This window comes from Pholcus phalangioides, unplaced genomic scaffold, assembly GCF_987345545.1.
Source record: "Pholcus phalangioides strain wild (caught in Gottingen) unplaced genomic scaffold, Ppha-v1.0 ptg000008l_1, whole genome shotgun sequence".
Taxonomy (NCBI): domain Eukaryota; kingdom Metazoa; phylum Arthropoda; class Arachnida; order Araneae; family Pholcidae; genus Pholcus; species Pholcus phalangioides.
The window spans coordinates 58,376,408-58,401,263 of record NW_028301601.1 but is presented as its reverse complement, the minus strand read 5'-3'; the positions used below and the strand labels follow the sequence as shown (position 1 = coordinate 58,401,263).

Genomic DNA, 24,856 nt, shown 5'->3' with positions numbered 1-24,856 from the left:
TTTTTAAAACTCTTCACAACATTCAGTGATGAGATACGCAAAAAAAAAAAAAAAATCACCCACAAACTATTGCAGGGTTCTGAGCAAAATCTGCTTGATTATTTCCTTTGACTTTTCCTGACAAAAACTCTGGAAGAAAGAAATGTAATTCAAAATCTTAGACTAGGAGCACACTGGTTAGACACAAGGCAGCTTTAGTCAAGCTTAGTCATTTTTGTTCATGTTGATTTGTATGATGCAACATTTCAGTTTGTCTTACTAAACATGTGAGATTGGCAGCACAGAAATCAGCATAAGCAAGTGACTAAGCTTGTCTAAAGCTGTCTTGTCTAGTCATATCTAACAGTTGCGCGCCAGACTTAACCTCTCAAAATTTCTAATTTTTGAGTTTCCCCCTCCCTTCAATATGGAACTTTTCTTCAACTTTTATCAAATATTTGCATTTTTCCCCTGACTTTTTCCAAATATTTAACATTTTCCCTGACCATTTTTCACATCCCTGATTTCCCCAGACTTTCCTGGTTGCTGGGAGAACCCTGTATTGATTACTTTAGAGAATGTAGACTCGTCTAAACCGTTCCTGCCTCTAACGAGAGCTTTCATTAGCTCTTCTTATCCTTTCACACTGATGGAGCCTCACCTTATCCACAGTGTTATCCAAAAATATAACTTTGAAGAGTAATTTCGCTCCTCTCCAAAATTTTGAGTATTTTCTCTTTTCAGTGAGAAATAACTCTATTAAAAAAATTGACTGAAATTTTGAGGAATATTTTCACTCAACGAAACTTCAGAGTGGTACAACTGAATTTTTTGCTGAAACACTGGTACACCCATTGACTGGCCCATTTTTTAACATTAAAGAATCAAATAAGCCCCTGGCTCCTTAGAACAAATTAACATTATTTTAAGCACCTTGCATAATTTTGAATAACTTTTATACTAAATATATGAGTGCACATGCATTTTTTTTTAGAAAAGATAATGAGGCTAGATTGAGAAGTTAAAACCATGTGTAGGAATCTATTGAACAGCTGCTGAAAAGGGAGAGGTATGTTGTGACTGAGTGCGCGAGTAATGAGCGACTATTTGAGAATATTAATTTGAACATTAACAGAGGCAGTATTGATTCAGAAGTTGAGTAGGAAAGAATAGTGTTGATATGAAGAAGTCAATAGTGAGATTTGAATGTATTGAGTTGTAATAAAAATCATTGTTATCATAAAAATCCCTGGAATACATTACTTTCAGCTGCTGCGATCTTCGGAAGACAACACATGACAATTAGTAGTTATATTGCTATATAATTTACCAAAATTTAAGCTCTTAAAAACGATGATTACACTGCCAAGCACTATTTAATTTTTCATTAGCAGTCAAATGAATATTCCATGAGATTTTTTTTTTAATACGATGACACACAATATTTGCAACACAAAGCAAAAAATTAGCTGATTGCGTTTTTGAACTATGTTTCAAATCAATCATAAAAAAGGAACTATATGCCCGATGTGAACAGAAAAATCTCATATTTTCTGGCAAAAAATATAAGATTTTTGTTCTATAATTAATTTTTTATAATACTGATTTCTGTTTCAGTGCGTTGTCCAGAAAGGTTCTGGGCAACAAACTGCATTGAAAACACCGTTTTCCCATTTAAAAGTCCAACACCAGCAAAAACAAATAACAACGTAACAATTTTGAAATGTGAATAATAATTATTCAGGAAAAAACAACAGAAGGAAAAAAATATGTTCAATAAATGATTCCAATGAAATACAAAACACAAAGATGTATGAATGTTATACAAATGCATATGCAACAGTAGCGAGTGGAAGGTGTAGCTATCACAAAAGAAGGGGGTCTACAGGTATAATTGCAAATTAAATCCACATAATCCGCATGGAAGTCTCTGGTTTTGGGAAGGAGGGAATGCACAGCAAAGTTTGTACTGGAATGAACTGATGTAATGGGATAGCACCACTCTTCTTATCGCATGTTCAGATCACATCACAGTCACACTGGTGCGGGAGTAGGTACACTTAGTAATGGGGAATTTGTTTCGATTTTTGGAGATATGCTCGATGGCTGATGATCTTTCAATAGCTTGACCATTTCCTGGTACATTGGCTGCACAGATTCATAATGCTAACGTGAATAAACGAAAGCATCAAGTTAATTCAAATCGATATCTAAAATATATCAACAACCACACAATATAAATTTTTTAAGATGAGAATTCTAATAGAATAGATTATTAGCAAAAATTTGCTTCATACAGATCATATAAAGTTAGCAGCTTTGACTTCGAAAACCAATCTCAACAAGAGGGGTCTCAAATCTCATCATAGAGGATAATAGTAGCTCAGTCACAGAAACACAGATGTGGAAAGATACAAACCCTGTTGACTTTTTGAGCACAGATGAATTGTCCCATTTTCATAATAATCAACCTTATCACAGAGACGCAGTCTTCTTCCCCATGGAATTGAATAAAATAATTTAGTAAACCTGAAAATGCCTATATTAATCCTTAGAATGATCACTAACAATGGGCGTAACTGCCTTTTCGATCATCTATTCATAATTTTAATTGAAATTGATTTTTCTATCATAAAATGATGTACAGAGGGTGTGCCACTATGTTTCAATCATCTTTGCTTTTTTACTGCCTCCAGCTAGCTCTAAGGATTATAAAAAATAGTTCTTTAGCCAGTAAAAGCCTCACAGCCCCTTAATTTTTTGCAGACTGGACATACATCTTTACCAAACAAACACTAAACATGCATATCATAGCCAATTGCCATAATTGTGGGTCTGACCATTTTAATGCTTCCATACACAAAATAAGCCAAGGTATTCTGATGAAAAAGTACTACAGTCAATGTTCATTATAACAACTCCCCTCATTTCACTACAAATGGGTATTATATTGAGAAATCACTATATCAAACATTTGAAAAATAACAACTTTTAAGAGAATTCATATTTGGACAGGATAAAAAAACTACAGTGAAATTTCAATATAATGATACTCTGTGGACCAAGAAAAAACATTGTTGCTGAGGGATTATCATTATATTGAGAGGCAAACATTATCATCACATTTAATAAAATTTATGCTGCTGTTGTCATCTTTTCTAAACCAGCACAGTTAATACCCTAGAACAGCGGTTCTCAACCTTTTTTGACTCACGAGCCCTTTTTAGTAAAAAAAATTCTATTGCGGAGCCCCGTAGGCTCATTTTTTAAATATTCATTAAAGTTACTGATTTATTTTTACTATTTAAAAATATTTATAACTATTTTTTAAATTTTACTGGTTTTTTTTCAATTTCCTCGAGCGGTCGCAGAGCCCCTGGAGAGTGCACAAGGAGCCCTAAGGGCTCCGCGGAGCACCGGTTGAGAACCGCTGCCCTAGAAAATGCGTTTTTATGTATTTAATCGTCGCAAAAAATTGTGATTGATTAATAAAATTTAATTAGACGCATTGCCCCATAAAGTTGTTTACTGCACTGCACCTAAACGGGAAGTAGCAGAAGTAATTACTTCCTTAGCGCTTTCGGTGATCCTGCGATGCAAAATACAGATGCAATAAGATGCATAAAAAACAAGTGACAAAGCTAAAATAAATTCAAACTGATTTTGAGCAAATCATTAAAAAAATATTGTTGCAACGGGTTTAAAAAAAAATCTCAGAAAGTATCGTTATAGAGGGATTTATCATGCTAAAGGATATCTTTGTATCGAGAGGAGTTGAACATCAGAGTACAATCAATTTCAAACAATATTTGAAAAAATATCACTGTAGAGGGATTTATCATTTCGAGTAGTTTCACTGTAAATTATCTTTTTTTTATCTAAGCCAGTAGCTCTCAAACTTTTGTCATCACTCGCTCCTTTAACAATTTATGGTTCATCTGCGGCTCTCCCAGAAAAGTCTAATCAATATTTTCACTCATAAAAGAACCACTTCAAAATATAATTAGGCCCACAAATCGATATCTCCAGCTCACTGCGAAGCCCCTGACAAAGGTTGGTGATGCTTCTAAGAGCCTGGATGCATAATTTGAGAAACACTGATCTAAGCAGTTGCAGTGAAAATGCACCAGGTTAGAAAAAATAATAATATAATTGTAACAATTAGTTACATGAATGCAAATATGTAGAAAATTCTCTAACATCAAGGTCAGACACAATTTTGACAAACAAAAAGCATAAATTCTGACATTCACTTGCAAAAAAAAAGGGGGGGGGAAGCAGAGCGGAGTTTAGGATTGAATGATCTTTGTAGATCATTATATTGGATGAAAAATAACATGGAACGAATACGGAAAAAATTGAGATGTCGTACTGGTCATTATAATGGAGATCACTGAATGGGGTATCACATGTACGACCACCAGTAGGTCAAGCAAAAAACTGCTTACTGGCAAAAATATTTTGAATTCAGAACATACTTTAATTTTCAACAATAAAAAAAAAGTTTTTTTGGATCGCAAATTTGAAAAAAAAAAATCCAACCAAGAAGGGTTTAAAGAAACTAAAAAAATGTTTAAATGCATTTTTATACTCGTTGGAATAAAAGGTTAATAGAAAAACCTCTCAAACTTACTTGAGCACAGGACTGTAAGGCTTTCATTATAGCGTCCAAACGTGTTGGAGGCAATTTCTGGTAAGTATAGTACAAAAGTCGGAGAATGTGCCTCACAACATTTTCCCTCGCAAGTCCCGTCAGAAAGAACTCGTCGAAAACAACAGTGCAGAAATCTTCCATGCTGAACTCATCGGATATGGACACCAAACAGAATATAAGACTGTTGAGGAAAGGATCTTCGAAAGATCTCTCATTTTCACAATTGGCGAGTGTTCCGAGAACTCTCATAAGACCATGCCTGTCCTTTTGTCTAGCTGCGAAGACGAAAGACATGGATTGTAAGATATTTACGAAGGCGAAGTTAGTAAGAGACAGATTCAATAATATACTGTAATTCACAGAAAGGAAAAGTAATAATTTCTTTACCAGTCTGAAGTGTATAATACATGGCTAATACTGAAGCCACACTATTCTCTTGAATATATGCTTGATAAGTATCTGGTGGAGGTCCAGAATGCTCTATGGTTGTAATTGCTGATTCTCGATCATCTTGTGGCAATTTTGCATTGACACTGCGAATCTAAACTCCATTGAGATAACAATCAATAAAGAATTGATTAATCCCTTTTTATTTTCCCACAAAGAGATACAAATGTTGCAAAACTATCAACATTACTTTCAAGATTAGGTCATAGAAATTAAGTTATCCTAATCACTAGCAAACTAACATCTGTTCAGTAGCAAATCATGGAAAAAATTTCGGCAGAATTTTAAGAAAAATTTGAGCTAAAATCAGTTAAAAGTGTGCATAGGAAAATAACATGGTTTCTAATTTAATTTGGTGTTATAATCTTGGTGGATAACATTGTCATTTGATCTTTTTTTTGCGCCACAGTCATTTTCTGCACACGAGGGCTAATTAGACTGGGACCTACAATTTATTGCTGATTCTGAATGGCAGCATTATGCAGATAAATACAACGGTTATTCTGTACTTCCCTTATTATTCTGAAGCTTTCCTCTAATTCTTTTGCAGTGCACAGACATGTTTTTTCCCTGTACAGCATAACAAGATAGTTAAAAGCCACCATATACTGCAAAAATGTACAGTGAAACCTGCACGAAACGGAACGTCAATAAGACTGAAATAATATTCAGTTTTTGACAGATTTCCATTTTATTAAAGGTGCAAATAAAAGCACTAATCATTGAACAGACTATATTTTGATTCAGTTTAAGAAAGGTTTCTGTCTTATACAATGTCCGTCTTACAAGGAAAAGGTCCTAAGGTGTCATGTGCAAAAAATTATTAAAAAACTTAATGTTCATCCATCCCACCTAGAAACACATAAAAGCAAAAAAATAAAAATTAGCGGCAGAATGCAATTATTAAAGCTGCAAAAAATATTAAAAATGATAACAGTTGGCTACTCATCACCTTTTGCATTCCTTGGCGATATCTATAAAAAAAATTCATTTTTTTTCTTTTATCCAGCTTTTCTGTTCTAGAAACTTTAGTCGATTCCTCTTCTTTTTCCTCTTTCTTTGTTTGTGCAGTACTTGATCGTGTGTCGTTTGAATGGCATCACTCTAGGGTTGTGGGATTTTTAAATTCATTCTTTGCCTCTATTCACATTGATAATATTAATATTTATAAAAATTTTAGACCCACCTATGATAATTCCGCAGGTTTTTAAAATATTTTTCTGCATATTTAAATGAGAAGAATCAGTGATAATTTTTTTCAAAACTTTTTGAAGACGTCATGTTGGGACCCTTTCCTTGTTAGATAAGTTTCACTGTAGCTGGTAATTCTGTGTGTGTGTGTGCGCACACAGAAACGTTTTTACAATTCATGACTATGTACACACACACACATAGCCTGAACAGAACATTGAGTATCATCATCATCATAGAAGAGAAAAATTTTCAGGAAATTACGTGCATAAGTTACCATCAGTTGATACATTTGTCATTGGGGCGTCCAGACTTCTAAAAGACGAAATCAACATCCAACCAACTCTGTCCATAATCACTCATTTTTGCATAATATTGCCAATTTTCAACCAGTAGTATTAATTACATGGTATGTTTTCTGGGGAAAACTCAGAAATAAGCTGGGATACCAGTACTGTCACCTGTCTATCGGTGAAGTAACTGATTCACTATAGTTGAATCAGTATTCAGTTTCTAGTGAAACAAATTCATTATAGCTGAATGAAACACCCAAAATTTCAGAAAATAATGTATAGGAAATCATTCACAGATCTGACCGTACACTTTTCTCATTAACTCTGTGTGGTGGTTTAAATCACTAAACATCCTTTAAAATGTCATATCTTTTCAATGAATTAGACTTTCTTCAGAATTTCAGCAGGTGCAAAGTGAGGGGATATAGGAAGAAAAGTCTCTAAATAAGAGGTTTTTAAGAAAGTGAGATATCTTGCTGCTCAAAGGGTTAAGGATCCAGGTTCTTTGATAGAGTTCAAGGACAGAAAAAACTTAGAATAGTGATATCCCCCCCCCCCCCACTGCCTTTATCATCCAAAAAAAGTCCTAAAGCATTAACCCTTAAATGTATAGCTTTACATGTGTAGAGGGTTCCAACTAGTTTGAAAATAAAAACTCTGAATCACCCTTACACATTAAGTGAGGTCGTATTCTTTATATTTTGAATTTGTTGGTAAATGTCCCAATTAACAACAACTTCTTTTTGTTGCAGAGCACGTGTGGCTGTGATTTTGCTAATTTGTTAAAAGGTTTGGTTAGCTTTTTTTTACCTTGAAGTTTGCAATCAAATTTTTTCCCCACTACAGTTTGAATCATAAAGAAGGCAACAGAATGAGTGGGAGTTGTTATAACAGCAAATACGTATTCAATAAATTTTGACGTTACGAGACCAATTGAAATTCATGTTACACACCTGATCATCAACCATCAATGACATGAGAGCGGGAATAAACTTTGTTACCAACTGTGGATCCTGGAACCAAAACAAAAATGTGTCTTTTTAGATTATTTTAAAAAGAGAGCAAACATATGCACATCAAACAAAAACTGTAAACTATATCTAAACCACAAATTACAAAGTAAACTATGGAATACCTCAGGAATTTAGATATTATGACTGACTTAATTTAATTTAGAATGTTCTAAAAAAAATGACAGATAATGTTTTCATTGGTATACCATGAAATATTTCCACATTATTTATTCACATGACTATGCATTTCTGAAATTTTTATACACATGTAAAGTAAAGTATTACCTGATCTTTTTTCCTCCCCTGTAAAGTTCTTTTATTTTGTTCATCATTTTTATTACAAATTAATATAAGCTTTACCATAAGTTTCTTGCAAGGATTTTATTAACATTAGATAATAGATATGACAACTAAAATTAATATTATACAAAGAGCTTATTTCATTATTCATGGGAAAAAACTCTAAATTCATACAAGTTTCGGTTCTTTGAAATATTGAGTACTGATCATATCCCATGCTTGCAAACCAAGAGCTAACATCCTAAGCAATAAGATCAACACCGGGTTTTCCTGAAAAGAAAAATTTAAAACCACCATAATTTGCCATCTATAACCCACAAATCATGTCTAGAAAAGATATGAATTTCTTAGCATGGATTACAGACCACTGCACAATATCTGCAATTTATGTTTCATAGGATAAATTTCATTAAAAAAATTCAAATACAAATTTTGCAGACACATTTATGGTTCAAGATTCATTGAAAGACTGGTTATTTGTGGAGATTACAAGGAAGAAAATTCATCACTGCCCCCCCCCCCGGGACCCGAACCCCAGTCTCGCTTGCCGGACGAGTGATCCACCATCTAAGCTATGGAAGCAGATAGTATCTTCCTTGTAATCTGCACACACATCTCCACAAATAACCAGTCTTTCAATGAATCTTGAATTAACAAGTGGAGAGGACATTTCTATATACATTTATGATTGTCAAAAGACTTTTGAGCACTACTGTGATACCATAGAGCACGGCAGCATTAAGAGCTTGATTCATCATTTGATTTATATACAGTTAAACCTCTCTTTTGCAGTCACCGGCAGAACCAAAAATTCATCCGTAAAAAAAAGGACAGTTAATCAGCGATTTGAATGCATACTTTTTACTATACAAGGGGAAATAATTATTTGGCCGTAAAAGAGGGGTGACCATTAAGAGAGGTTTTACTGTAGAAACAAGGCCTAGCTCATCATATGATGCTCAAATGAGTTGAAAATAATTTTCCAGCACATGAAAAAAAAGACAATAATCCAGCAAATCACCATCACTATATGTTTTGATTGATATTTGATGAAAATTTTTGAGTTTGACTCTACTTACTCTGGCCAGATTTTCGTTGTTAATTAAATGCAATATAATTTTCAATGCTGAGGCTGCTAGAAAATTGACAGCATACGGATCACACACAGTCATAGAAAGGTCACTAAAATTGCAAAGAAAAAAAAAATCAGGAAATTTGATATCATTTCACATGTGGATGGTCAACACATGCAGATAATTTTAGCTTTTTGATATCAAGCACCATTGTGACTCCCCCGCCCAATACATAAAGAAAAAGTCTCATAGCAAGAAGACCTTGCTACAAGTCTTAACCTTTTCTAATGTCCTAAACTTTCTTATCATCATACAGCAAAAAACAATTTTGAGAGCTTTGAAATACATCCCAAGCAAAAAATATTTAGGTTTTTGTACTTGAGAGGGCTCAACACCCATTTTTTTAACCATTTGATAGTTTGCACTATACCATGGGCATTACATGCACACGGGTGTTTGTTCAGACTTTCATAGAATCCTGTTATTGTGAAAATTATCTGCGATTTTGTGAAAAGTAGTTTTGTGGGAAGCGAAACAATCTAGTTAATTTTGTACAAAAGAAATGAAATTTAAAATGTATGGTTTTGTTAATTTGCATTTTGAGAGGTGTCAAGCAAATGGGCAAGAATTTCAGCTGGGCAAACCCCCCTGACATATAAAGGCCGACCAGATAGAGACATAAAGTTCAATCTTCAGTGACTCAAAACCAGACTAGTCAAACTTAAAGTTGGCATGCAAACTACCCAGTAGGCAAACCATGCAAGCATTTTTGGAACCATTGCAGCTTGATATTTACAATGATATAGTGTGATGTACAGAACAGTAATAGAAAACACAATTGAATATTTAATAATAATCATTGGTCAATTAAAATGATGAAACCATTATGGTTGCCTGGTCCTTGACATTTTAGATTGAAAAATACAAATACAACGCCACAACAGGCAAAATACCAACAAGGTGGCTGGAAAAAAGATGCCCATAACAAATATGGATGTCATATATTTAAAAAATACAGAAACCCAATTAAAAATGCAATTACAAACAATATATATACATGATGAAATATTATACAATGCCCATAAGAATACTTATGGTTGTCTCATTCTAAGTATGAATAACTTCTCGATTCACCCCAACATGTTTATCGTATTTCTTTTTAAATGTGTCAATTGTATTAGAATTTACTACCTCCAGGGGTAACCTATTCCATTTATTAACAACCCTATTAGAGAAAAATGCCTTGCGATATCGTAACCTCGCATTGTCCCTTACCAATCGATACTGGTGTCCCCTTGCAAAAGCAAGGTCTTTTTTGACCACCGCTGAACAATGTTCAGAAAACCTAAGCTTGAACTTGAACTACCAGACAGATACAAGAAAACCTAAGCTGCTCGTCAATGAGAATTCCCAAATCAGTGACCCTAGTTGCATCCAGGATAGTGACACCATTCAACTTGTAAGAGAACCGTGGGTTGTTCAAACCAAAATGAGCGACCATGCACTTGTCAACGCTAAACATCATGCCCCATTCATTTGCCCATGATGCAATCCTGTTTAAGTTGGTCTGGGGCAACTCTCTATCGCTTTGATTTCTGATTACCCTCATTAGCTTCACATCATCTGTGAATTTGCTAGCAGTCCCATCGATAGCCTGATCGAGTTTATCGACAAAAAGTGAAAAAAGTATGGGGCCAAGGACACTTCCTTGAGGAACTCTACTTGTGACGACTCCCCAACCAGAGAATTCTCTGTTCACCATAACTTGTTGTGACCTATCTCTTAACCATGATTCTATCCAATTCAGCAAGTTGCCCCAATCTCACGTAAACGCTTTAAGAGTTTACTATGTTGGACCCGATCGAATACCTTCTGGAATTTAAGGTAAACAACATCTACATTTTTGCCCTTACCCAAAGCCTTCGTCATGTGATTATACAAGAAAAGAAGGTTAGTCACAAATGACTTCCCCTTCCTGAACCCATGTTGATTATCCGACAATACATTGTTATCGTCTATCCACTTAACGAACTGTCTTTCGATAATAATTTCCAAAATTTTCGAGAGGCTGCTCGTCAAACTCACAGGACTATAATTGGACACAGCTTCTCTACTACCCTTCTTAAATATCGGAACAACATCAGCAACAATACTCCTGTATATCTGGGTGACTGGCCCCAAAAATTCATTAGCACATTCCCTGAGGACCCTGTGGTGTTTGCATGCACATACATTTTTTAGAAGATTTAGGATCTCCACGTCTTCCACTTGAACACCGTTGAGGATTTTATTACCCCATGCAACACCTGTATATCGAATGTCATTATCACCATTAAAAACTGATGCAAAAAAGTCATTGAAAGCACTACACATGCCTACATTGCTAATATAAATATTAACTTTGAGCTGTGCCAGGTTTTCAGGTCCTCGACATTAAGTGTTATATTCAACTGATTTGCATCAGCACAGGAAAAATAAAAATTAAATTGCAATTAAATACAAAATGTTATGATAACAAAGTTTAGAGATTTAAAAATTCACCCTAAAACTTGTTCATTTCCTCTTTTGACACTATCCAAAAAACCCTGAAGTTCTCTGGAACGTTTGACGTCAACATTTTTCTCTCTGATACAAGCATCAAGGCACCAAGTAAACTTATGGCACGGATCAACGTGGGTTATTTCTTGTACCTGAAAAGAAAGAATGAGGAAAAATATCAGTGATACATATATGTCAAATATCCATATTACCAACTCTCTTTGTTTCAATCAACAAAAAAATTGTCTTATACATAATTCTCAGAGTAAATTAAGGAAAATGTGAGCATTATGGAGTTGAAAGTTTGTTACAAAGAAGTTATTTTTTTAATATAAGTGCGAGCATTTCATTTTTTTGAAGCGATTTGGCTATAATCAGATAAAAAAAAGTTTTGATAAAATCTGAGAAAAGGTTATCTAAACTACAGCACAGTGAATTTGATATTTCATTTACTTGCCAAATGCAACACTCTGTTGTAATTTGGTGATCCGCAGTAATATATGGGAGATGACAGCACTATAACAAGCATTACACGGCAACAAACTTCACGTTAGGTTCACAACATGTACACGCACATTACAACAATTTTTGTTAGAAGTTCCAAGAAAGAATATGGACAAGGTGTCATATTCCTTTGGCTATGGGAATTAGTAATAGCAGGAATCTCGAGAAAGACTATTCTTTATGCTTTAAATCTCCATCGAAGATCAAACCCTAGTCCTAAGGTGTGAGAAAAACGTGCCCTTTCTACTAAACTACCACCAGGCTGAGTACATATTCACCACAGTTCCCAGCCATTCAAGTTTATCTCTGACTACGATGATGATGCAGGTGTGGATCCTGCATCATCATCGTATAAGTTAGCATTTTTGAAGGTGAAAAAAAATACTATTAACCCATAGAAAAGTCAAGAGAGCTAAAGATGAGTGAAGCAGTTTTTTCCCCTGCCAAAGTGATAGAATAGATTTGGCCATTGTTTTCCCTTTTTTCAGTCATTTTCTCACATTTCAGGGGGGGGGGACCAGGCCCCCAATCCTCCTTGCTAAGCCCTTGCAAGAAGAAGATCGAATTTGGCTTTCCCACGATATTTAAATTTAATATTTGAGTTTATTTTCCAAAAGCTGCAATCCACTGTAGGGGGGGGGGGGGGACAAATTTACTTTCATTGGGTGTTTGGCCGGTAACTGACCAGATCAATGTCGCTGATGCATCACAAACTTCAAAACGTTATATTTCCCGAAATATTCGTTGGATCCTAAAACAGAAAACACTTTTCCATATTAGTTTTTGACAACGGTTTGTCAAAAGTTTTTGACATGGTGTAGTTTTTTTTGAGCGGTCAATAGCATCCACTTATATAAATCGGAGTGTTTCCCCTGTGGACTAGCACGAACCCAGGTCTAATGCATGCCTGATAATATGGCCTGATTTTAGTAAAAATACAAATTTTTTTTTTTGGCTGTGCGAAAACTCACCAAAGTGATTATCAAAATGTCTGCATATTCTATTTTGCAAATTTGAAATATTCAGAAATGATAGTGAAAGCAATCTCATATTATAATGAATTTTCTATTAATTAATGAAATCAACATACCTCCAGGTCATGCAGAGCCATCAACAGTTCAGACCTAAGAGTGCAGTAATGAACGTTTCTCGTCCTCAAGAACAGCGTGCGCAGGAACTGAAGGACCATATCATAGAGCTGTACATTACGGCCGATCATCTTTAAGAGCTGTTGAACGATTTCCCCTTGTCTCCGTTGCTTTGGTGACAGACCGAAAAATTGGTTGATCTGATCCGAGTTGTTGAAAATCAGCTGTTCTTTCTCCTTGATGTATTGGCTCAGGAGCGGCGACACTTCATCGCCAAATAGTGACTGATTGTCTTGCCATATTTGTCTCTTTACCTAAAAATGTGAAAAGAAATTATCAACGTGTGACGGAAATCAACAGAATATTTAATTTTTAATAAAATCGGGCTGTAACAGACAGCTGCTATGATCCATGTGCATGCAGTGTTGCTTTTGCAATAGCTTTCCTATAGTGAAGGCACGTATAAGGTAAAATAAAACAGTTTCTTTTCATTCCAGGGTCAGTTTCTTTCAACTGACCGCATTCACAGTTGGACTGCGAAAAAACTTTCACAAGGAACTATGGAACATACAAACAAAAATATCGTCATTCGAGATGCACATATACATTAAACAAGGGCATGGCGACTAGAAAACTGGTATCGGCACCAAAAATTTTCTATGTGTGATGGCTATATCAAACATATGTCTAAGAATAACAAAAAAAAATTTCTGATTTCATAATTATGTGCCTTCCAACATGGGAACGGGTCATTATATCCATGAAAAAGTTGGAAAAAAGACATTATTTAGGGTTGCTTTTCTTGTGGAAAATCTATGCTTGGATCCCAAGAAATTTAGCTAGTGCCTAAAATTTTTTTTCCCATTTATCAAGCCCTGCAGCTCCTCACAATTTGTAAACAATTACATTGGACGAGTTTACTAGCTATTTTCCGGCGAGTAGTAGCTGGCAAGCAAGCTAGTTTCAACTAGCACAGCAAATTTAAATTACACACAACTATGTATAGTAAAATCGCTCACTAGATGAGAGAGCAACTCGTTTTCTTTCTCTTCCTTTTTGCATATTGTCGTGTTTCTCTTTTGTTGCAAGCCAAAGAGTGAGGGAAAAAAAGTAGCCACATCCATATTGCACCCGAGAGATAACAAAAACAGCGGCGAGTAGCGAAAAAAGTAGCCTAACGCTCAACTTTTCTCACACTAGCAGAGCGAGCAGTGAGTTTACTTAATAACGTTATTACACGAAGCAACTTTAGTAGCAGCGAGTAAAACTGCAAACAAGTAGCTAGTAAACTCGCTTAATGTAATTCAGCCTTAAATAAAAAAGGATTTTAGTTTTTTTTTAAGGAACAATATCTTGTTTAAAAACAATTAAAAAAATAAACCAGCATGATTCAATATTTACAGACATTTCAATGTGGGAAAGAAATAAACAGTAAAAGTAAACACTGTATATAGCATGTGCAAAACTAAGAGAAAAGGGCAATTTTGAAAACCAAAACCCACTGCGCTAAAACGAGTGAATACCAAACTGTCATGAGACCAATCACAATTCAAAACCTGCGTGTAACAAGACTCACTTGTACATCTAGTTCTTCATATAAAGGTTTACTCTCGACCAACTGCTTCAGGTACTTCTCTTCGACTCGATCCATATTTTTCAAGATGCACAGCACAACTGGTTTGATGGTGGGAACCTATGGGAAAAGAAATTGTAATGTCCGGTAACATTTAAGATCTTTTACACCATAAATCTTAAACCGATAATAAGAAAGTAACTCACATTGATAAGCACGAAGCTCTTCTGCAGGAGTTCCTTCAATTTCTTGTCTTTTTCTCTGCCCTCTTGCTTCCCCAAGTTTTCGATCTGGTGCAATAGGGACTCTTTTAATTCTTCGAGAATCGACAAATGAAACTCGAGTCTCTGAACTCCATGCCTATCGAGAAGTGGCAGCATGGGTCGTAGAGACGGAAGAAGAATCCCATTTTCAGTTTGGAAATCTTCTATGGCTTTCAATGGATCTGCGCAGTTTGTCAAGGCCTCTCTCAGGTATTCTTTACCCGGAATTCCGACTTCTTCCAATCCTGACATGTTTATGCTCTTTCAGATGTTGCTTTCGATGATGGCATTCAACAAAATGGCGAAATTCTAAAATTTAAAAAAAAAAAAAAAAAAGCTGAAGTAAAAATATTTTTCATGCCTAATTCCAGGGCCGCAACTAGATGCTTGGTCAGCCAGGGCAAGCACACATTTTGACATCCCCTCATAATGTTGAAGGAGATATTAAAGAGTGAAATTTACACCCCTTCTAGTCCTGCACGTGGGACATTAAACCCGCCTGCACCCCCTCAGTTGCAGCCCTGCCTAATTCAATAGTCTTGCATGCTTTAGAAACAGAAGTAGATGCAACGGCTGGCCTGGCACACTGGGCGTAAGCCCAGAGTCCCGACTTCCAAAAGGCCTAGAAAACCAAAAACTTCACACTTTTTCTAATTTAGTGGGCCCAATATTTTCTTTTGAGCCCAAGGCCCCGACTGTCTTTAATCTGCTGCTGTCAAAAAAATTTGACCATACTCCATCTTAGAAAAGTAAAAAACATTTTTTGACAATTTTACTTGAAAATAAATATGCTTGGTGCCTAAGAAATTTTGCAAATGCCTAAATGTTTGCTTCATCAAGCCTTCAATTTGAATCTAGCCAATAGTAATTCAAAGACAGACCAAAGATGTATCTGGCACAGTGGCTCAGATCAACAAGACACTCACTTTCTGCCCCGAAAGATGTTTAGAGGCAAGTTCAATAACCACCCAGTCTTTGAGACAATCTTTCCCTGATACAGAGGTACCACAGAAATGGTTATGACACACTATCACCAGGGCTGCAATTGGGAGGGGAAAGCAGTAGGAGATCTGTTGCACCGGGTGCAAATTTCATCTTTTAACCTCTACTTCAAAACTACAAGGGAGCGCAAAAAAATGCATGCTTGCCCGAGCTAACCAAGCATCTGGTTGCAGCCCTGACTATCACAGAAAGTCTCGACTTTGAGTGGTAACTGTACTCAGGGCCGGAACTAGATGGGGAGGGGGGAGACTGTCCCAAGCGGCAATTTTAAATGGAAATAAAAGATCACTGTTACAAAATTATCTAATTTTAAAAATGTGGGGGTGTCCGAAAATCCCAGTTACGGCCCTGACTGCACTAACCTCTCTGCGTGAGAGAAAAAAAAAAGCTCTCTAGAATTTGCTGTAGACCATGTGCTATCATATTTCTCTATCCACAACGTCCCCTTAACCCTAATCAACGCTAATTTGCGACTCCCCAGAGCAGTTTAACAAATAATTTCTTCACAAAAACCTTCATCACCACTAACAAAGGTTGGTGATGCATAGTTTGAGAGCCCCTGCTGTAGACAGTAAGTCTCGCACAGAGAAAAAAAATGTCAATCTCCACTAAGTATCTATCGGTCTTTTGTAGTTACTAGGTTAAAACTCTTGCTCCACAATACAGGATCAACAATAATAATGGGGGTTCACCAAATTTGTGGTTACATTAGGGTGTGCAACAAGTAAAATGTAGTTTGTCACACAGTGTATACAAGCATTTTGGTGCTCCACTTTCCAGTGATATTAAAAAAGCTTGCAAAGGTTGAATCCAGACAGGTGCATTGGAAGTGGGTTGACATGTGTATTAGACCCATTTAGAAAGTCGAAAATTACATCCCAGGCACTCCTTTGGCGGTATCATTGGCTATAATAATCAAAGGTTATTTCGTCACCAACGCATATTTACTTTCCAGATGCAATGTTTAAACCAGATGCATTCCCGATAAACTTTTTTGCTTTCCCAATAATTCAATCTTTGGCGGATGGCCTAATTCGACTGACATACCAAACTTGACTGGCCCGAGCCGGAATGGCAGTGGGTAAATCGGTTCGTTTCTGGTAGTAAAGAGGTCTTAGAAAGTCAAACCTGTATGTATATCCCTTGAGACAAACTGGGTTTTTTAGCGTCCCCGTCCTGTAATGTTGACAAAATGGGGTTGAATGGTGAATTCGATCCTAAGCCTCCAAGCACCAAATTGCAGTCCTGCTTAGACATCCCCCAATGATAATAACTTCAGTTTTGAAAGCAGTTACATTCTCATCATTTTCTCTCATCAGTAACTAATATGTTACACTGGAAACTAACAATAACTTCAAAGTTACACGCAATATGATATCATTACGTACAACACATCTTTATTATTTAAAAAACGGATATTAAACATGTCATCATTAAAACTAAATTCAAACAGACGCGCGCGGCTGACGTCAAAGCGATGACCAATCAAAATCGACTTTTCATACATTATCCTAATGATTTTAACTCAAAGACATTTTTAATTGGTTGTTGCAATCAAAGACGCGCCAGAGTATGGTCTCTAACATCGTATTAAATACCGTTAGAATAAAAATACGTCCAACATAATACATGCTATCATTTCAAATGAATATTTAGTGTTCGATACCGCAACTTTTCTAATAAAATTACAATGTAAGTAATAATCATAATAATACCTCAGCGCTTCATCCTCTAATGCCTGCTTATCTCGTTTATAAACAAACATTTCCAATGCGGACTAGATGATGGCTAGTTTCCGAGACTTCTTTTGGACAATAAAAACAATTAATTATTTTTAGATATGATTTATTCAAATTTATGGTGTAAAATACTCAATAATACTGAAAACAATATATTTTATGTCTAATTTTATATTTTAAATGAGAATTAAATAGTTTACATTTTTTTTAATTTGATCGTTATCATCATCATCACTTCAATCTGCGGCTGACGAAATTTCTAGTAACTGTCCTGTCGTGGTGTGGCTTTTCCGTTGTCTTGCACGTGTTTTTTCTCTTAAAGCATAGTTTGCTTATTATTCAAAAAATACCCGATACATAGTAAGTTGTGTCATTCAACTATTAATTATGTGTAGCAATTAACTATGTGTTCGAGTCAAATGCAAGGTACAAATTATCTATAGTTAAGTGCTTATCCGTGTAGACGCCGGTCCGGGAAGTTTCTAGAAAGTTCCCTCTTCAAGGTTATGGGTTATGCCATCACCTCCTAGATCTATTCCCACTCCTTGATTTGGTTGTTGGTAAAACTATGCTTATTTGAATTTAGGATATTTAGCTGAACTAATATTTTCAATTCACGTTTTTTTTTTAATTTACTGAAGAAATTATTTTGTGTGAATAGATATATTGGCACACTTTCTTGGAGGAAGTTTTGACCGATATTGAACTTGACTCATTTTTATTGATGGGTTATAGTGGTAAATATATACAACCTGTTTTTTTAAAGGACCCGTTCTCATTTTGAATATATGCTATAAGATTTGGTCACAATATCCTCTAATTTTCATTCATTTAATATTGAAGCTTTTCCTGGTGTGGCTATAATGTTTCGGAAGCTGACAGGACTCCTAGATAACCTTGTTTTTTTAACACAAATTTTCAATTATTAACTACAGTGCCCCCCGCTTTCCTTATAGGTGCTGGAGCCAAGGCCGTAATTGGGGGGGAGGCGGGGCAGTATACATATCTGATGCGCTGGACTGGGGGAAACACATTTCATCCTTTAACCTCTCCAACATTACAAGGAGGCACCAAAATGGTGCTTGTTGAACACCAACTATAAACCCTGTTCACGTGTGCAAATATTGCAGTAGCATTGGGAGTTTTAGCACCCGCTTGAGAACTTTTCCTTTCATGAGGAAAGAAAGAGCAGTCATTAGTGAAAATTTTTGAAGTGAGTTATAAACCCATGTGAATGGGCTATAGTGGACAACACTATAGCTGGTGTTGGCTAGCCAAGCATCTAGTTGCCACCCCTTGGGGGCACAGTTGTGTTCCTTCTCATAAAATTTTGCATGTATGTGGGAGGGGGGGCTAAAATAACTGCTGATATACAAGGTCTATAGCGGCCACAAAAATCAACAAAATTCAAAATAGAGGTGTTTTGAAGTGTCTGAGAATGGAGGGAGAGAAAACTGCCTTAGCATGACCTTAAAATCACCTAGTAACAATAAAGATAAGATTTAGATAAATGCAAATTTCAAGTCAAGTCTTATGCATTGCCAAGTGATTGGTGCAGTTTGATTATATAATGTAGACGTCCACATATAGCGCTGACAAAGATAGGTCTCACCAAGGGGTTGGTGTGATAACCTCATATAGTGGGGAAATTTCCTGCGGTAGTAATGGTATCCGAAGTGGCTGTTTCTCCACGTTTCTTTGTCTGCGTCTACTACCGGCGCTTATTATGTTAGATACCCTTCAAATTCATTTATGGTTTTTTATTGCATTGGTCACTTTGCCATGCTTAAAAGTATGTGCTGCTATTTAAAGGGAGCTAAAATTTTGTTCATCTTCATTCTAGAGTGCATGTTTTGAAACCTGTATCTCAAATTTTATTATAATACGTTTAATTTTAGGGGCTGCGAGAGGCTCATATATTAGCAGTGTTATTTTATGGCTACCCAAACCCATTGTGGTCGTAAATAGGAGGGGGTACTACAGTTATACTTACTGTAAAATTTTGTTGAGGAGTTTGAAGGGGCTCTAAGTCTCCCTGAATAATTCATGAATATTTGTTTCAGCATGCTCCTTTGCTCTTACATTTTTTTGGGGGGAGAAGGGATATTTTAATTAAAACTACTGTATAGAGTTGAATTAGTCATCTATTCTGATATATTTTCCCCATTGATTTACAGATGGCTGGCATCGGTAAACGTCTCATTCCTCTGCTTGACCGCATCCTCGTCGAGAGGTTCTCTGCCGAAACCAAGACAAAAAGCGGCATCATGATTCCGGAAAAAGCTCAAGCCAAGGTTCAGAGCGGTACTGTCCTCGCAGTGGGTCCAGGTGGTCTAACCAGCGAAGGCAAAACCATTCCTCCTAACGTTAAAGAGGGAGATAAGGTATTGCTTCCAGAATACGGAGGAACCAAGATAGAAATCGAAGATAAAGAGTTCTATATCTTTAGAGAAAGCGACATCTTAGGAAAGTGGAGCAATTAAGATAAAAAAAATATTTCAAATTCGACATTTAGAAGAAAAAAATAGTTTGTTACCTAACAATTATGTTATAACGAATCGAGCCAGTGTTAGCGCAGAATCTGAACAATAATAAACATCATTCATCATTTGCATTTATACCGTGTCTGTCTTCTGTGTTGGAACGAACGCCTATCTTTGTTTATTCTACGTATTTCTGTTTGGTAAAATTCAAGAAAATCATGCAATTTTAATTTCGGTGAAAATTTTTATTTGAATGCTGTCATAAATGTTGAAAGAGAAAAATCCATGTTTTGTAGATTGTTTGAGCTTTTAAGCATTACCACCGCAACAAAGAAAAGCTGTTGTTTTGAGAGCGATAGGAAAAATACACAATTTTTGTCGTTTGTTGAAACTTATGTTAATTCAGTTCCTTTCACTCATTTATCATTTACTTTATTTCGCATTTCAAACACAATGGCTCGTGTCATGTCATTTGTTCCATTTTTGTAAAGTGAGCGTTGATTGTGGTCCTTAGAGGTTTCCTTGCTTTATTCTCACTTGACAAGGTTGATGCATTGAACCGATGAGAAATTTGAAAAATAAACCTCCCATAACGGTAACCTCTAAACTGCTGTCACATTCTCTTGGAACTGAACACATCTCATTGAATTAATAATAAATTTAACTTCCAAACAACGATTTCCGCATAATGACCATTTTTGAGATTGAAATAAAAGAAAAATGGAATGCATTTTATCACATGAGAAACATAACCCTCAAGATAGGCTTTGAAGGAGTTTTTCCTTTGAGCTATTTCTATGTTATTATATACGTTATTTCTATGTTTTGAAACATAGAAATAACGGTCTTTCTTGCATCAGTGATTTCCAAAATGTGGTCCAAAGACCCTGGGAGTTCTTTAAGAATTTAACGTGTGCACTAGACGCATTTCAGAAAGAAAAAGGTATTAGGGTTGGAATTTGCCAAGTGGCTGTCAGACTAAAGAATCAGGATAAGCACTAATTTGAAATCTGCCCTAGATAACGAAAACATAGCATGGTTATAATTTTAGACGTAACCAAATAATTTGATCTATGCTTTAGAAATACTGTAGCTCTTAACAACGGAAACCTACCAATAATGCCCACATTTGCTCAGTTCTGTTAGTGGCAGCTGCTGTAAAATCCCGAGTATTGCCTAAAGCAGGAGTGGCCCACATCCCCAGACAAGGTAAAAATTTCTGTACATTTAATCAAATGTGTGACCGTTATTTGAGCTATTGGTTGCTACAGTAGATACTGTCTGATCATCTACTTACATTCATTATTTCTGGTGACAAATAATTTATATTCTCGCCGTTAATAGACTTTTTTTTTTTTTTCTCAGCACACAAATCTAAGTTTGATATAAACATTTTTTTCGGCCACCTTGTTAGGCAAGTTATCTGTTGTGGCTGAATGCATATTTCATAGCTGCCAAGTCTCCCGAATTTTTCGGGAATCTCCCGAATTTTAGCTTCATCGCTCGACCTCCCGAAACGTTCTTAAATCTCCCGAATTTTTATGAAAATCACAAAAATCCCTAATTGTCCCTAAAAATTCCCTACTTCATTAAAAAAAAAATCCCCGCTTATGAAAACAATCCCTAAGAAATTTCTTGTGGGGCATGAAGCCTCTTTTTTTTCCCTTTCGAAATGACGTCACACGTCGTAAATGGGGAAATTCCCTTTTTAAGGAAGTTTTACAAACCCTCTGATGGTAACAAGAAAGTTGTTTGTCTTATCGTGCAGGAAAATGGCTTAGCAGCCAATAGTCCTGGATAATAATTAAAGATTCTAGTGACGCGCATATGGCCAAAATTGCTTTTGTTGAAGTTACGTACGTGCGATATAACAAAGCATGAATAATGATAAGCAAAAACATATTTAATCAATTTTAAAGATACTTATTCCGATGAATTTCCTTTCATCAAACGTTCCAGAAGAGGGCCGACTTTTCCTTTTTGTAGAAGTTATGTTACAGACCGATATAAACATCGGTCATGGAAAGATTGCCATCATCACTCGTGAAATGAAAAAAAACCATCAAGCAAGTGTCACAAAAAGTCAGTGTTCTTCAAAAATTGACGGTGTTTTCCTTCATCTTCCGATGATTTTGGGGTCATTCGCGCAGAATGTTTGTTCACAGCGTTTCTGATTGAACACAATATTTATTTTTACATCATTGAAGTTTTGGCCTCCAATTTCACTTGTTTTTTTGCGTAGGAATTTTATTCCCAAGGGTTTAACTTCCATGTGTGTAAAATCCTTATTTTAATTTGACTTCAGTAGGGATTTTATTCCCTACGCTTTAACTTTTATGTTTGGAAAATCCCTATTTTATTTGGAAAAATCCCTATTGTATTTATTAGGGAGTGGTTTTAGCGTAAAATACGGGTTTGCGCGAAAATCTCCCGAATTTTCATTTTCAAAAGTTGGCAGCTATGATATTTGGTGTTCTGCTCACTGTGACGAAACTTTTCCGAAGTAAATGGAAACTCACAATGACGCCTCTGAACTTCCACAGATTACAGGGTAGAAGCTACAGTAGCATTTTTCGCAAAATGCAAAAGAAAATCTTAGAATGCGAAAGAAGTAGTAGCCACTTTTGTAAAAATGCGTACAGGAGGTACAAAACAAGGAGACGCACACATCAATCATTAGCATTTTGCTAAAGCTTTTTTTCCCAATTTTTGCTAAATGAATTTTTTATCTAGCTTAAACCGTGGCTGGCTAGGCTATGCAGGCCCAAGTAATTACTAAGGGCAAAAATGTGGCATTGACCAAAAGAGTTCAGCACGTGGATATGATTGGCATAAATAACTTGGGTATTTATCTCCAAATTTTGCCATGGTAGGTTTGTGGCATTCCACGTTGTGCCAGACTGTCACTTCAAACTGAACCACTGATATTTCTATTAAAGAAGGTAGTTCACGTAATAAGAATATGTGTATCACAAATCTGGTTCTGTAATTTTATGGACTTACAGGAGCATCAGGCAATACTGTGAGCGAATCTTTTTATATCTGTCTGCCTTGTCTGTGCAAAGCTGGTCCATCATGTGTTTACCCATTCCAGACTCCCTCATTGGATTGTAAATCCAAATGACTGGCTTTTTATTCATGTAATAGAACTTTCAGTGTCTACTGCTGCGTGAATCAATTCCTCATGCCCATTATTACGGGATGGGTGCCAAATTAGGTAAGGGAACAAAATGATTGCAGAGAAATTTGCCGAAAATGTTTCGTTCGTACTATTTGAGCTATGAATGTATTGGATAGAATAGAATAATTTCATCAACACAGAAGAAAAACTAATTTTTGATGCACACTGCAGCAGAATATGCCAAAATCTGTGACATGCATCGCAGAACAATGTGATACTGCAGAACAATCCAATCTAGAAGAATTTTAAGAAAAATGTAGAAAATGCTATGGGGGAATTTTTACTGCAGAACATTTCTATCCAACCAAAGGTTTGTTGCAGGACAGTGCAAAACATTCTGCTTTGGGATTGATGCATTGCGTGTAACTGGAAATGTAACCAGATGAACAGTGAATATATTTCGGTTTATGAAGAAGTGGATTGATATATAATGCCCAGGGTGAAAGTTTAACAACAGAATTTTGCTCGTGTTTTCCTGATTACTTATGGCGTATACAAATCTGCGAGTTTTCCGAGTAATTTTACTGGTGTGGCTTATACACCAGACATTGTGGCCTGTGAACAGAAAGTTGGTTCCCCCCCCCCCTTTGTGAAAGGTCACTTGATTTATTATGTCAGTTTTTTTCCCGATCATTTTACTCCTGCCTTTTCCTGAATTTTTCATGTTAGCTTTGACCGGCTGGGAATGAATCGTCACCATCCAGTCTTGTTAAAGGTTGACTATATAAAAAATCTGTATGATATCTAAAAGTTTCTATTCCTGCTTGTTAAATGGGGGGTTTTATTATCTAATAGGGGAGGACAAAAAATAATTGATTTCATAATGTCTTTCAACATTGGAATCGGTTATTTAGTCCTGAAAAGAAGAAAAAACATCACCTGTGTTAAAGCTATTTGATACCCCTTTCGTGGCCAACGCATGGATAGGGCCCAGGACAGTTTTTCACGCTATAAATTAACTATAGTAGGGGCCTGCAAAAGATCCCAACCTGGGTCCTGCTCAATACAAAGCCAACACCATCAGCGCGAAGCTCATGACATATCAGTGATGTCACAAGCTTCGGGCAGAGGCCACCTGCTATAGATGGTGTTGACTAAGCTCCCCTCTCACTCCAGTGTCTGGGCCTGAGTCCTGTGTATATGGAATGACTTTCAACTCTGGCCATATCGCTATATTAGTTATTAGTTTACTGCCATTAATGAGATGTGTTGGAAATGAAGGCACTGCCTATTGGCGGTCTCCTCAAGCTCGTTTGGGAAAATCTTATTTATATCTTCCCTCTGGTTTGAACCCGGGACCGTGACAGCAACCTTCACGGTGGTAGACAAGCATCTTACCACCACGCCACTCTGGTGCTTATATGGAATGAGTGGCAACTTTCAGCTCCTCCAATGTTTTTGTGTATGCGCTTCTGTTTAGAACTGCTTTTCGTAGGAAAAGACCGTGCGCGTGGCTGCCGTCTAATTTTTTTTGATTTGTCAAGACCTGACAATCGCTTGTATATATTACATGTTAAACACATTGCTATCTGAAC

At 36.1% G+C, this 24,856-nt stretch overlaps 2 protein-coding genes across 2 annotated transcripts; one reads left to right on the top strand and one right to left on the bottom strand.

The window, feature by feature from the left end:
• Nucleotides 1-1,699: 1,699 nt before the first annotated feature.
• Nucleotides 1,700-17,694, bottom strand: NELF-B (negative elongation factor B). The gene is made up of 11 exons (XM_089235035.1): nucleotides 17,634-17,694; nucleotides 14,860-15,225; nucleotides 14,657-14,773; nucleotides 13,083-13,394; nucleotides 11,492-11,640; nucleotides 8,957-9,059; nucleotides 8,052-8,147; nucleotides 7,518-7,577; nucleotides 5,021-5,174; nucleotides 4,613-4,908; nucleotides 1,700-2,145 (listed from the first exon to the last, which is right to left on the bottom strand). Exons 2-11 carry the CDS (start codon nucleotides 15,166-15,168, stop codon nucleotides 2,014-2,016), a joined length of 1,728 nt encoding a protein of 575 aa, XP_089091161.1. The 5' UTR covers nucleotides 15,169-15,225; nucleotides 17,634-17,694; the 3' UTR covers nucleotides 1,700-2,013.
• A 208-nt stretch (nucleotides 17,695-17,902) lies between these two features.
• On the top strand, nucleotides 17,903-20,271 carry LOC149084639 (10 kDa heat shock protein, mitochondrial-like). Its single transcript, XM_089235037.1, has 2 exons — nucleotides 17,903-18,017; nucleotides 19,835-20,271. Exon 2 carries the CDS (start codon nucleotides 19,835-19,837, stop codon nucleotides 20,138-20,140), a length of 306 nt encoding a protein of 101 aa, XP_089091163.1. The 5' UTR covers nucleotides 17,903-18,017; the 3' UTR covers nucleotides 20,141-20,271.
• The last annotated feature ends 4,585 nt before the right edge of the window (nucleotides 20,272-24,856 follow it).

Coding starts and splice junctions, on each gene's coding strand:
- NELF-B (XM_089235035.1), bottom strand. CDS start 15,168: ATGTCAGGATTGGAAGAAGTCGGAATTCCGGGTAAAGAATACCTGAGA. Junction 9,060..11,491: donor GGAAATGAACAAGTTTTAGG/GTGAATTTTTAA, acceptor TTGCAATTTTAG/TGACCTTTCTATGACTGTGT. Junction 4,909..5,020: donor GTATTATACACTTCAGACTG/GTAAAGAAATTA, acceptor TCGTCTTCGCAG/CTAGACAAAAGGACAGGCAT.
- LOC149084639 (XM_089235037.1), top strand. CDS start 19,835: ATGGCTGGCATCGGTAAACGTCTCATTCCTCTGCTTGACCGCATCCTC.